Genomic DNA, 15,020 nt, shown 5'->3' on the forward strand with positions numbered 1-15,020 from the left:
GAGAGAGAGAGAGAGAGAGAGAGAGAGAGAGAGAGAGAGAGAGAGAGATCTCGAGAAAAAATTTAACGAAAGAAAATACGATCAATTGAAAAATTTTCATGAACACTGAATAGTTTTGAATGCATGTGTTATATATAAATATATAAATCGCACACTCGTTAAAATTGAAAACCTGAAAAAAAAGTCTCACAACAGAGAGATGACGATTTTGTTCGAATTTCCCATCGAACGTTGAACGATAGCATTTCCAATAAAAGTTTCAGTATAATTTGTAAAAAGAAATCCGTGGATAAACGATCGGTACAATATCGATTATTGAAGAAGGAAACGCATTTCGAAGGATGAAAGAAGAAAAAGAAGGAAAAAGAAAAAAAGAAAAAAAAGAAAAAAAGAAAGAAAGAAAGGAAGAAAAGTCGAGCGAACGAATTTAAATTTGCGATAATGACATTGGCTGCTGCTACGTTCGATGTGAATTCGTATGTATTACAAAGGCAAAGGATTAAAAATGAAAAAAAAAAAAAAAGAAAAAAGAAAAGTATATAGGTATATAGAAGATATAAATGAATAAGCGAATGAAAAATAATATAGAAAATGTATAAAAGTTATTGTGTGGAAATCGATTGCCTTTAAAATCTTTCGTCCTCGAAAGATTTTAAAGAGATTTTTATTTCTCTATTTTTCTTTCTCTCTCTCTTTTCTTTTCTTTTTTTTTTTTCTTTTTTTTGATAGATTCAACGAAAATAAACAACATCAAATGTGATTTTTATGATTGATAAATGGAAAAAGAATTCGTTTCGTATATCAAGAGCAGAATTGGATAGTGATGAATTGTTTTGTAATCATTTTTGTAATCGATTATTGAACGTAATCGTAGTACTTCTAATCATTAATCGATTAATTATTGTTAATATAAGTCAGTAATCATAATCAGTTTTGTAATAGTAAATTAATCATTTTTATATTATTCAATGATTAATTTATATTTTATTACAATTAGTAATGCGAATTTATACATTTAAAATTATACAATGTGTCCTATGTTTATGTTTATAAATTTCTCCATTTATTTATAATCTCTTCATTAATTGCTTAATGTATAATAATTTAATAGAATTTAAATTATTATTGACTAATATATGTAATATGAAAATATTAAATTTCATGTATCAATAATAATTAGGTTTAAATATACTCGATCAATATTCATAGCGATAAAGAAGTTTTTATTTTATATAAGACGCCGTTATCATCTGTAGCTTCTTAAAAATAGCATTAGAGATACTCATATGAAACAATAAAAAACGTATCAAAATCACATAAATCATCAGATAAAATGTTTGAAATAATAATTAAAAGCCAATTATTACTCACGCGCATATCAAAGTGCATATCAAAATTTATTACGTTTTAAAAGTTACGTTTTAAAACTATGTAAATAATAAATATATATTTTTCACAAAATATTTAAAGTATTGTTATTATAAATTAAATTACTAAGAATTGACGTACTTGTATCCTTACATAATTAACGGTTATTAAATAATCTGTAATTATTTTAACGAACAAAAGTTTTACTCAACTCTGATTAAGAAAATACTTGCTGTGCTCGTTGGTAATTATTAAAATGGTCTAAATCATTTGAGATATTAAAAAATATGTTTTGCATCTCGTATATTATTTTAAAAATTTTTCTACTACGTAAAAGAATTATTTTTCTAAATAATAAATATATTTACTTGTTTCCTTTAGAACTTTTCATTAGAGAAAAATAATCTTTCAATAATTCAAATGTAAATGTTGAATTATCTCAGAACAAGAAATATATAAATTATAGACCGAATCATTTGGATATATTAATCGTAGTTTTGAATCGATCATTCGAAAACTTTCATATTGATTTTATCTGACGAAATTGATTTCATTCCAATTATCTCAATATCGTTTAATCTTTACGACCTTACTAGTGACATAATATGTTAATTTATTTATCGGAATATGCTCTTCGACTATCGATCCAAGCCGTTATATCAGGTTTTTCATCAAATTAAAATGATTCATCGTGGGAATTCAACTCGATTAAAAGCGTATCCCCGAGAGAATAATTACAACAGAAGCGTAATCGCAATCTGGAAGGTGTATATATATATATATATATATATATATACACTATACATATATACATATACATACATATATTTATTATATGTATGGATATCTATAAATCGATGACAATTTATTGACCGAACGTTTCCTGTTCCTGAATTTGGGTTAATTAACGTTTGCTCTTCATCGTTGGAAATATAATCACAAATAGGTATGTGTGCTTTTTCTTTTTTCTCATCACTTTGTACAACGTTCATTCAAACAGTCGATGGAACAACGAGTAAACAAGAGTAAATAGAATTATATTCCACTCGAACTAACGGCAAGTAAACGTATGTATATAAATACGTACCATATATATATATATAACGAATCATTTAACTAGCCCATTCCCATGATAGATCGATCGATACAAAATATATTTTCAACGTAATTGAAACATGGACATGGATAACGTAATATATATATATATATATATATATATATATATATGTTAAATATATATTTAACGTTATATAAATATATATATATATATATACATATATGTATATATACAAAAAATATATGTATACATATAATACATGTACATTGACATGGATAACATAATTATCTATATATATTATAATTTTGAATCGATCATATACATATATGTGTGTGTGTGTATGTATATTACGTTATCCATGTTAACAATTTTCTTTTCCTAAAGTTCCTCATCGTTTCTTGTTACTAACCAGAAGGATCGATAACCCCTTTGCAAGACTCATTAAAGATGATCGCAATAGATATGCAGATTTAGGTTCGATAAAGATCCGTTAAGTAATTATCGTCGACGAAGTTTTTTATCGCCTCAAATTGTACCGCCGAGAGTTATGTTCTTTTACATATTATAATAACGATATAAGTGGCTTGTGTCGAAGCCGCAAACGTGCTGATCTTGTTTTCGATTTAGTCAGTCTGACAAACTCGTCAGGCAAAGATTTACCGACATTGAAAGTTGCGTTCGTAAAGAAAGTAAAAATTGAAAAACTTTAAATTACTTCCTCGGACGTTTGAAAAATCTGTTGTTAGTTAAAGCTTTTCGATTTTATATATCATCTGTAAGTAATACGTAAAATACACACACATATGTATAAATACTTTTATATATATATATATATGTATAGCTATAATACATATATAATGAAAAGTTTGTATAGTACCGTTCGTTAAAACGTTTCCCGAACGAAAATAAATCCTCGAGCAGGGGCAATTTGTAGAAGAGATAAATCTGCATGCGACATGTCAGAGGGTTGATCGTGCTCGTTCATCGACTTTACGAAATAAACGTGCATATATCAAGCAAGTTAAAAGACGGGACTCGAAGCAATCGATTAGTTTTCTACGGTTTCCAAACCCAACGCTTGGAAATCCATTTAGTACGGGCAGTACCTTGACTACATCAAACGTCGTTTGACTAAAACTCGCAGCGGTTAACCAACAACCATCAGACTCATATATATTTTCAAGAATATCTAGATTTGCAGAATGAGCTCTATGCAAATTTTATGTCCCCCCAAAGAGGACATGAAGAATTTCTACACGATAAATGTGATAAGTGCATACATACATATATGCATATATATACATATATATACATTATATATATATTATATAGTGAATAAATACATATATGTGTATATATATACATATGTAAATATTATATATACATATATACATATATATATACATTATATATATTATATATAGTGAATAAATACATATATGTATATATATATGTAAATATTATATATATAGTAAATAAATACATATGTATGTATGTATATATGTATGCACTCATGTGTATATATATATATACTTTTCCTTATATTTGATATAAACGGCCGTTATTATTCTCCTCTGCGATATTTTTCTAAGGAAATATCCTCGTAAAATTTTAATGTCCTACAATGAAAATGAAAGAATAAAACTGGATTTTCTAATATCGAGTCCAAAGAATTCTAATAAATTATATGTTCTTATAAATTATATTTTATCCTATATCTCCTCTTTTTTTCTAAACTCCTTAATTCTCATATATATTTTTTTAAATAGAATATTTAATTAAGTCCAGATAAATCGAGCCAAGAGTATGTTTAATAACAATTTATAATTACTCGTGTTTAATTAATGATTATCAGAGATGAAGAATACTACAAGATCGACCGTATACACTTGTTTCTAAGTTCATTGCCAACATACTTTTCTGATGACGGTCGTGATCATGACCTTAGATAGCGAAACCTTATTAGAATTATATGCGAAATCGTGAAGTTTAAGGACTTCAATCGTGAAGAACAAAGTATCGTTAAAAGATTTATTCATTATAAAAAATACTATATATACATATTCTTCATAAAAGATACTTCTTAAATATAAGAAAGAAATTGAATGCAATAAATATATAAAAAATTGTAATTCTTAAACAATCTCATAAATAAATAAATAAATAAATAAATAAATAAATAAATATTGAATTTAAAAAAAAGACAAGAAATTCGAAGATTTGGATCGATAAAAAATATATATATAAAAAGATTGAATACTAAAGTTGTTTGAAAAAAATTTCGCTTAATTTATTTAAAATAAAATTAGATACATGAACGGTATGTAAGTACGTATAAACAAACGAATAGATTAGTATTTCATGGAATTTTCTCAAAGAGAAAATAATCAATTTTAATATCAATCGACGTTCAATTTTTACACGAATAAAATCTTACACGTTCTTCGAAGACGACAACGAAGAAGAAGAAGAACAAGAAGAACAAGAAGAAGAAATAAACGAAGAAGAAGAGGAGGAAGAAGAAGAAGAAGAAGAAGAAGAAGAAGAAGAAGAAGAAGAAGAAGAAGAAGATACGAAGGAGCGAATACGTTTCCGGGGGCTAGAAACGCCGGGCACACTTCGAATACCTGCCTAATAATAACCGGAATCACATTAACAAAAGCAAAGACATGTCCACGTCTGGTCTCTAGGTAGGAAACAGTGAAATATATGTAAATGTTGCTTACCATGATAGAAAAGAAGAAAAAGAAGAAAAAGTAATGTCTCGTGCAACACCGGCAATCAAGCTAGTAAGCACGTAACGTCAAAATTCGATCTTCGATGAGTCGTTGATTTTTTTTTTTCCTTTTTTTTTTTTGTAAATATCAAAAACTTCTTTCTTTTTTAAAAACACTTCACGTGAAGTCCTTTTTTTTTCTTTCTCCCTCTCTCTATCTCTCTCTCTCTCTTTCTCTCTTTGTTTTTAAACACGAGAAAAGACAAGCACGAGCGAAAACACGAAACGCTCCGATCTCTTTGACTCTGACCGAGTGCACTAAATCTGACACGACTCACAAGCGTTCTCGCTGATGCACGCACGCGTGCGCAACTGACGGCAACGAAAACTCGACGGCACCGACGTCCCGAAGGGAATTTCTCCCCCAGAACGGTACATGAACCAGCGTCAACCTAACCAGACCGAGCTAGAACATTTTTTATGATTCAAGAACGCTTCTCAGTCGACGGTAAATATATGACTTTGTCCAGAAGATTCCACGGATTTTATTTTTAAATCAAAGATATACTACCGATCATCGACTCTGGTCATTTGCCAACTTTAAAGCAAGTTATAATCATGAGGGGGCAGATGAATTGAGAATATTTGTTTTTTTTTTTTTTTATTCGTGAAAGAAAATTATATGTGTATATATATATCTTTTTTTGCAAAATATATATATATTTTATTGCTGTATCTTTTTTTTTTTAACATTTTATATAATATACGCATATATAGTCGAAACGATTTCATATTTATATATATATATATTTTATATATAAATATAGATGTATATTTATATAAATATATATGTACGTGTATATGTATATATATATATATATATATATATATATATATATATACATATACGAAATCTATGTAGATAATAATTTATGAGTAATCTAATTATTTAGACTGCAATTATTTTCTCAAATAAAATTGATAAGACGACCGAGGTCATTTAACAAAAATCAATGATGATATCAATCTCGTTCTAATATATTATATGTATTACTTTTCCAAAAAATAAAAGAAAGAGAGAGAGAGAGAGAGAGAGAGACAGAGACAGAGAAATCATAAAATTTACGTCAAGTTTCGTTAGTACGATAAAATCGAGAAAGGATGCATTTTCAGGGTAAAACTCGATCGACAATCACGTTGCCTATAGCGACGACGTCTGTCTTTTCTCTAATTTTCATGTTCCACGAGCGACGTGTCAAATTAAATCACTCTGCGCCATTGTAACGTCATTACTAAATTTCTAAATCGAAAGGGGACATAAGTGTGCAGCGAACTACTTCGAGTATGTCGAGTGTGAGTTCGGCACGCGTGCAACCACCAACGGTAAGTCTGTGTTAAGAAAAACAAAGAATTTTTCTTTTCTTTTTTTTTTCTCGACTCGAAAATAAAGACGTAACAGCGATCGTAACTCTCTCTCCACAATCTGTTTTACATTGACGCGATCCTAAAATCCAAATTTCTGACGCAAAATTGTATCTCCATTGAATATGCATATGTTTCTCATGCACACATTTTGCATCAACGAATGAATAATTCAAACAAATAGATCATACAATTTTTTTCACGATCAATGAGTCGAAAGGTTATAAGAAAAAATTCTACGTATTGACGTAAAAATTTCAGATTCCTTACTGATCACCCTGTCCGATTTCTGACTCCTTGAATTCGTAATAACGCCAGGTACCATTACGTGATGCTACTATGTAATAAAAGTCGAGAAAGAGCGAAAGAGAGACAAGCTGGGCCATTGTGGATTTACTAGGTATTTATGTATATATATATATATATATGTATATATATATATATATATATATGCGAGACATTTTACAAGAAAAGAGATACGATGATAATTAGTAAAGATAATGAGATTGCAATTAGCTGTTAAAGTACACGATAGTCGAGCTATCGTGTCTCTTTGTCTCCTTTGTCTACGTTCTCATCGTGAAGAGAGATATAGATAAATGAGATATAATTTGCAAATTTCTATATCGCATAGAAAGTGCAGAAGAGTAACGAGCCATTGGCAACCGAAGAACAGGCATAATGGCAATGGCTGTCGAGAAAAATTCACCGTCCACGGTGGAAAATAAAAATAAAAGTTCACCTATCCAGCAGGTACGTCACTTTTTAACGATGATACATGATCGTTTTTATATATATGCGATCGATCAAACGCAGGCGAGATAAACGAACCTTCGATTATCGTAAAAAAGAGCTTTTTTTTTTGTTTACCTTTCTGAAGAGGTTTTTGTAGTTTCTAAAAGTATGTATATGTACTAAAGTATATAAAAATTGACATGGATACGTCTTAAGGGGTTCTATGCATTCAAAAAGTTTAAAAAGTTCGATTTTTCCGAAATATTTTTATGTATGTATTATCCTGTAAGAATATTCTTTGAAAATTTTATCAGAAAATTTCAAAGTATCTCACCAAGTTCATGTATCTTAAAGTAACTATTTCTCACAACTATATTTTTTAAATCAGTGCCAATGATACTTTAAAAACTATCGGAGCGTTTTCACTGAAATTTAAGACGATTATTTCTCATATTATTATTCAGTCTTACTCGTAGATATTAGCATAGGAAAATTTGTTAAGAGCGATAGATAGATTTAATTGCCAAAGAACTATTGAAATTTTTAATAAAAAATCGCATGATACATTCGAGCACTCATATTTTTGTATTATATTTGTATCAAATATTAAAAATTGACTTCACGAAGGATTGCTACTTTAATATATATATTTTAAAAGCTTCTTTTTTCTTCAAAGTTAAGCGCATTAACGATTTTAACGATATTGTATTAATAAAATAAATTACATGCGAAAAGAAATAAAAAGAATTGCCTGTTCTTAATCAGTCTAAATGTACTAATGTAATGATCTAATTAGCGAGCTGATTTCATGTTTTATATAAAATACTGTTTCATATAAAATACTTTTCATGTTTTTTCATAAATAAAATGCAATTGTCTTCTCTCACAAATATTCTTATTATCTCATCAGGAGAATTCCGCCAGTGAACAACAACAACAACAACAAATTGCTTTAGGAGACTCTACTAGCGAAACACCAACTAATTCATCTCGTCGTTCGACTATGAAAGTAACGAATAAAAAGCCTCTCAATTCGATAACAATGGCGAAGCAAGCACGCGATCTCGAGAATCAATACTACGTAAAAAAGAAGCGTTTCGTGTTGCTTAAGAGACAGCTCGTGCAGAAACAAGTAAGAATTATTTCATAAGTTTCTTTGTCAAGAAGCAAAAAAGTCATTTAACGTCATCAACCTGTCTTTTCTTTGTATCAGAAAACTACTCAAGATTTATACGAGGATATATCGCAGTTGCGTGACAAGATGATACTCAATGGTGCGAAAGATCCTGGCAAATTGGAGGAACTTAAGATCATAGAAATCGACTCGTCGAAAATTCCTACAACCGAGCCAAAGGTTCAACAAATTGTTTCTAATGAGCAACAAACAAAGATTAACAAGGTGAATACTCCTAGCGTCAATAATGATCTTAACATGGACAGCGAATTCATAATAACTCTGAACAACAAGTTGAAAGAAATATCAAAGAGATATCAAGAACTGTGCGAAGAAGCATTGAGAAAACATACGTTTATAATCGTATCTTTGGAGAAAAGTTTAGAAGAAAATACCGAGGAGTCCAAAAAAGATAGCGATCCAGAAATTTTAACGCGTTTAGAGTCTTATCGAGGCGACAATACGTCTCTGAAGACACGTTTGGAAGAAATGAAGTCTTTGCAATTGGAAGCTATTACGGAACTCGTGAAGGACACTTGCAATCTCTACAACGAATACGATATTTCTCGTACGCGTATGAAGGAACTTAACAACATGTTGGACGATCAGAAAGATATCCGGGAACAATTGTCCACACTTTCGGAAGAACTTCAGACTGAACGAGAGAAGCATAATGCGACGAAGGAACGTCGTACACAGAACGAAGGCCAATTGCAAAGGGCTCGCACGAAGATCCGCGATCTGGAGAACAAAATAGCCTGCGACGAGACGAAGATACAACAGCTGCAGACCCAGAACAAGTCTTTCGAGAGTCAACTGAAAGTAAAGGAACAGGCGATGGAGCAGCGTTTGAAGGATATGCAGAAAACGATAAGGAACAGCGAGAACCTCGTTTCGAAAATGGAAAAACAGCGGGACAGCTTCGAAGCACGGTTGTTCTCTTTGTTTCTACCGAATAGCCAGTCGCTCTGATCACTCTCTGACAATCTAAGTCTCTCTCTACACAGTCTCTTTCTCTTCGCTTCGCTTGCTTCAGGCTGATGGAACTGAAGGAAACGATGAACAGTAAGGAAACCACTGCGGAGAATATCACGAGAAACATGAACGACCAGATGGATGCCATGATTGTCGAATTGAATCTGGAGAAGGAAAAGAGGTAAAGGACGTTTCATTAGATTCGTTGGGTATGCACGCTGCGCGAAAATACTTTACCAACTTGCCAATTTTGTCAAAACTTAAACGTATCGCAAAACGAATTAATGAAATTAATTTCTTTCTTCAATATCTCAGAGAACCTGGAGACGTTACTACGAAAAATTCTCCTTGTACGATCTTTATATTATATATTCGTACGTATTCGTAGCTATAAATATAATCGATAACAAATTTAATTAAATTGTAAAACAGTAGAAAAGAAGCTAACTAGGTTGTCTAGACTCGGAAAATGGGTCTATCCTTATCGTTCAATCTCAAATGAACGAAGAGTTAATAGAACACGATGGAAAATCCTTCGAGCAATTTTCTCGCGAAGGAAACGAATTACTTGGTTGCTGACGGGGCACTTATGTAAGATGAACAATTCGGGTCTACCTTGTCGAGAAGATTTTCTACCATTCCTGATATTGACAGATATCTCGTAGAAGAGTTATCAGATTTGGAAAGAGATAGATGTCGAATAATATTAAATCGTGACACACAGCTTGACTATCGATCAAGTAAAAAAGGATGAGTAATGATGTTCACCCTGTATGCCATCCGATAAGTGCACATATAACACTATGTTCTCCGAAGTCATAAGTAGCTTAAATCAATAAGGGCAAAGCCCTTGATACTATAATGCCACTTATTTCATTTGATCTTTCATGCATAAAATTCCAACTCGATCGAGAATCTTTACCAATACCAATCAATACATTGATGTTTTTCAGACATGTGAGATGTTCGCTATCATACTTCCAATCGCACATACCGTTAATATGTATTTTCAAATTTAATTCTTTGAGATTACTCCAGGAATTTTAATAGGGAGACTGCAGAAAAGGAGCTGTCCGTGATGCAGGAACGTTACAAGGAATTAGAAGCAACGAGTCAAGAAATGTGTAAACTCTTGGAACAGAGTAAAAATTTTGCGATAACGGGTATGTTATTTTCAATACCATACATATATATATATATGTATATATATTTTGTTTAATCACTTGTTACGTGAAAAAAACTTCTCTTACGCAAGATGGCAGTCATACGGAAAACGAGATTCGTCTGTTCAACGACCTAAAACTAGCACGAGAAGAACTGGAAGAACAGAAAGGAACGATATTAAAGCTACAACAGGAGAAAGAAGAAATCACTGCGGTGATGCATCAGGCGGCTGTTAGTTTGCACTACTTTCGGGACATGTCCTCGTATAAGCCATAAAAAAGCGATCGTCAAATTCATTAATCAAATCTATCGGTAAGACAGTAATCGAGCTACATTCTATGATCTTTCGTCATTTCATGTTCGAACAGAATAACTCGGAGGATGAATCTAAGGATAAACTGGCTGCAGAACTTATGATCAAATCTAAGGAAATTCGTGACATCACGATGAAGCGTAATCACTTCCAACAAATAACAGAAAATCTGTATGTTCGGTCCTTTTATCTTTCTTAATTACTTTCGTCGAATTTAACGAATTTTTTGAACACCTTCAGCCAAAAACGAAACAAGTTATTGGAGGGACAAATGCAGGACATCCAAAATCGTTTACAAGTTCAAATAAAAGAGGGTGGGAAAGCTGCAGTGAACGCTCACGTTATTGAACTTCAGCAACAGATATCCGATCTTCGTAATAGTTTAGCGGAGACAACAGCACATACTGCGGAGTTGGAAACGGCTCTTACACAGAAGCAACTTGAACTCGAACAACGTGATCGCATAATGCGCGAACAAAGTAAATTCCTCAAAGTTCGAGACGAGTTATTGAGTCTTTTGAAAGGAAAAGTAGGGCACACAGATAGAGATACTTCGAACGACGACGACGAACATCGTAAAGACATAGACGAAGTAAACAAATTTTCTATCGATTAAGATATTTAAAATATTGTTTACCCGAATAATATTTTACGATTCGTAATTAAGATCAACAAGCAAATCGTTGCGAAGACAGAGGCTATACAAGAACTGTACGCGACTTTGGAGAACAAACAGATGCAAGTACTGCGCTTGGAGAAAATCGTGAAACAAATGGAGGATCATCAGGATCATGCTCAGGCTCAACGCACACGTTTGGAGAATCGTATCGCTCAGCTGGAACTGGCTCTACAGGAGAAAAACAAGGATCAGCGGTATGTTAGGGAACGTTCTTCGTTGTCGATGTCGAAGTCCAACTCGACCAAGAACGATCACGATCAAAGATCCTTTTCAAAATTATCCCACAATTACAAAGGAGCGTTGTTGCGTCCTATGATGCCACCTACTTTACAGCGCTCTTTAACTTTGCACTCTTCGCCAAGGTCACTGTCGACGGTGCGACAAGGTCATCATAACACCCGTAGTTCCAGTTTGATTCGTAATCAGGAAACTAAATCGAAACTCTTCCCTTTCTCGAAATCAGATTCAAAAACTCGTGAATTTTTTCTTTCTAACGAGGATAAAACTTACATCTGCAAACGTTGTCGGCACGAAGAACAACGATTTCAAGAACCTATTTTCTGGCTCGCGAACAGAAAGAATCCTAATAACGAAATACGTGAATCTTTGTATAATTGGCTCCTAGACTCCACAGAACTTGAGATCGTTAATAATTTACCTGAATTTAATAGTTCCTCCTCGTATGGTGGTTCGCTATCTTCGCTCGAAGAAAAATTGCAATTTTCTAATGCCGCGCATTCCCACGTTAAACATAACACAAGTGAAAATGTGGACGCCGCTAATAGTAGAACAAATCGCGATCGCAATCATCGCTCTCGTCGTTCCTCTTTAAAAACAACAAAACAAACTTCTTCCTCGCGTCAGATGCCGTTCGTACGTTGACGTCTAAGACTACATGATCCGTTCGGTAATGCAACAATCGCTCTTTTGTACAAGTTTAAATGTTTATTCTTTATATAAATATATTTTCTCGTCATTTTCTGTAATTAATGATAAGTCTCTCGTTCTATAAAAACACATTAAAATATACTTCATTGAGATTAATTTCATTTTCTTGTACCACTGCAAAATTAAGACATATTACAAAATACGTTTTATATATTACCAGGGTGGTCTGTTTTGATAGGCTACGTACTCCTTCTATGTGAACTGACTGAAACCATCACTGGCGTTAAGACCGATTTGTTCCTTACAGAGTGCCTAGCCTTTGAAACAGACCAACTATTAGTTTTACTTACCTGATTTATTATGTTTTTGTGTTTTAGGAGTAGAGGGTTTGGCATCCTGTAAGAAACATTCTTGTCGTCGCCATTACTTGCTCTCTGTAGAATTAAAATTTTGGAAGAATTAAAAATACATATATCATTTGATATCATTTAAGAAATTGTATGCAATTGTACGAATTTTTTCCTGTTAATTGATATGATAGCATAGATATTTTATCTATAAAATACAAGTGCTATCATAAAATATATAATCGATAATGAAGTAGTTTACATTTCTAAAATTTATTTAAATTAATTACCTATGAGAATTTTATTGTGTCTCCAAAAATTACATTAGATAAAATTCTTAACTGCAGAATCATTTATAACTATATACACCTATACAAACGTATCTTTGTACAATATATTTATATTAGGAAAGCTTATAAAATAAATACATAATTTAAAATGCAATTAATTTATATTACTTGCATTAATTACTGTCGTTGTCACTACTGTCAGAATATTCTGTTAATAAAGAAAGACCATTTCCAATGTTACTGGAAGTAGGCACTGTATTTTCACAATCATTGTTAACTTTAATTTCATCACTCTTTGAGTTCATTTCTGGTAACATAACAGTCTTTCCTGAAACTTCTTTCTCACTAGTGGTATCCGAATTAGTTTTTACACCTAAATTTGCTTTCTTTTTAACAATAACTAAGTTCTTCTTATTAAATGATGCTTTGGTATCTTTTAAAAATATTGAACTTTTAGCAGTATTTTTAGAAGTATTTGTACTCGTAGACGGTCCCGATAAATTCATATCAATCTGTTTAAAAAGAAAAAACATATTAATTATATTTTAAAACACATTAATAAAACGAAAGGATATAAGTAAACTTACAGTTTCTTTAGATTCTGAGGAATGCTCTTTTGAATCTAAACTATCACTTTCCTTATCTTTCGTTTTTGTTTTTAAAATTTTTTTAGGAGGACTACTTTCTTTTTCATCTAGTTCCACGATTTCTTCTTCTACAACAATCCTTTTTTGGTTTTTATTGCCAAATACTGACTTAATATATTGTTCATCTAACTCTTCTTGTTCTTTCTCTAGCCTTTGTTTAGGCGTGTTAAACTGTTCTAACATTTCTTCAAAATCAATTGCCTGCAATAGACGACGATTAAGATCCTTTAACTCTTCCAAAGATTCTAATAATTCCAACTCTTGTTTAGATTGCTGCGTTCTTTTCTCCAAAAGCTTCATTGGATTTGTAGCTTCTTCTTCTTTTTCCTCATCTTCTTCTCTTTGTGCTTGTTCTTCTGCTAGTTTCAAAGCCATAAAATTCCTCGTTGCCCCAGCTTCTATTTCATAGTCAGTATTTTTTGGATCGGTTTTAAAAGATATTTCTTGTAGACATCGTGTACATTTTATATAAAATCTATAAATACGAATCCCTAAGTAATCGTCGCCTTCGACATCCTCTTTCCGCGCGTTAAACTTCTTTCCTTTGTATATATATTCCCCACATGTTTTACATCTCATATTAAAAGGTGCCATTAACCGAACTGTATATTGTCGATTCCGTGCTAATTTCATGCGCGGAATTTTCGACGGATCAAAATCCGGGGGATAATATTTCTAAAATATTTGAAAACAAATACATACATTACATCAATATAAATATATGATTAATTGGATAAATTAATTATGATATTATACTTACATTTAATACTTTACGTTCCGACATTTTTCTCTTTGTAGTGTACTACTTACAATTGTACAAATTATTATTTTATTTAGTACTAACTACATAAAATGTGCAAACTTAACCTATCTATTTATCACCCTTTAATCTATTACACTTTCCCCACCAGAAAAAATACTTATTTTTCGTGGAAATAAACTGCACATGTGCTGTGTCTTGCTTGGAACTATTATGAATTACTTATGGAGACAGTTTAAACACTGAACTAAGTTAACATCAAAGGGAATTGCAAGAGCCAATCAACGTGCTCCGATGATTGCGTCGAGAACCAATCATTTGTGTACATCGTATAAGAGAGAAACACTTACTTTGTATCGTATTTAAGTCTTTTTGTAATTGTTTATCATCATTATAAATATTTTGTTATTTGTTTATTCTTCTCCTTAATATCTTCGTCCTATTTGTTTGTGTAGTAAATATGTACATTAATTCGAGTTTGTCAT

The 15,020-nt window shown here is 31.7% G+C and overlaps 3 protein-coding genes across 11 annotated transcripts in view; 1 reads left to right on the forward strand and 2 right to left on the reverse strand.

Moving 5' to 3' along the window:
• Window positions 1–5,335, reverse strand: part of LOC122638186 (spondin-1-like) — a 13,333-nt gene extending 7,998 nt beyond the window's left edge. For all 7 annotated transcript variants that reach the window (XM_043830971.1, XM_043830972.1, XM_043830973.1 and 4 more), the window contains exon 1: window positions 5,152–5,335. In XM_043830971.1, the coding sequence (XP_043686906.1) occupies window positions 5,152–5,154 (3 nt within the window). In that variant the 5' untranslated portion in view covers window positions 5,155–5,335. The remainder of the gene's footprint in view (window positions 1–5,151) is intronic.
• Window positions 5,336–6,404: 1,069 nt separating this feature from the next.
• On the forward strand, window positions 6,405–13,007 carry LOC122638188 (myosin-10-like). The gene is made up of 12 exons (XM_043830983.1): window positions 6,405–6,524; window positions 6,825–6,963; window positions 7,198–7,316; window positions 8,209–8,430; window positions 8,512–9,404; window positions 9,509–9,628; window positions 10,498–10,610; window positions 10,703–10,842; window positions 10,980–11,095; window positions 11,165–11,516; window positions 11,592–11,797; window positions 12,869–13,007. The coding sequence occupies exons 3-12, from the start codon at window positions 7,245–7,247 to the stop codon at window positions 12,891–12,893; spliced, it is 2,259 nt and encodes a 752-aa protein (XP_043686918.1). The 5' UTR covers window positions 6,405–6,524; window positions 6,825–6,963; window positions 7,198–7,244; the 3' UTR covers window positions 12,894–13,007.
• On the reverse strand, window positions 12,792–14,752 carry LOC122638194 (splicing factor YJU2). 3 transcript variants are annotated; one of them, XM_043830995.1, is made up of 4 exons: window positions 14,536–14,752; window positions 13,716–14,450; window positions 13,301–13,640; window positions 12,792–12,925 (listed from the first exon to the last, which is right to left on the reverse strand). In XM_043830995.1, exons 1-3 carry the CDS (start codon window positions 14,557–14,559, stop codon window positions 13,302–13,304), a joined length of 1,098 nt encoding a protein of 365 aa, XP_043686930.1. In that variant the 5' UTR covers window positions 14,560–14,752; the 3' UTR covers window positions 12,792–12,925; window position 13,301. The 3 variants fall into 3 exon arrangements, 2 of the variants coding, with proteins under 2 accessions (XP_043686930.1, XP_043686929.1); XR_006329375.1 differs by having other exon boundaries at window positions 12,842–12,925; window positions 13,129–13,640; XM_043830994.1 differs by lacking the exon at window positions 12,792–12,925 and having other exon boundaries at window positions 13,093–13,640.
• Window positions 14,753–15,020: the final 268 nt, after the last annotated feature.

Source organism: Vespula pensylvanica, chromosome 2 (assembly GCF_014466175.1).
Source record: "Vespula pensylvanica isolate Volc-1 chromosome 2, ASM1446617v1, whole genome shotgun sequence".
Classification (NCBI taxonomy): domain Eukaryota; kingdom Metazoa; phylum Arthropoda; class Insecta; order Hymenoptera; family Vespidae; genus Vespula; species Vespula pensylvanica.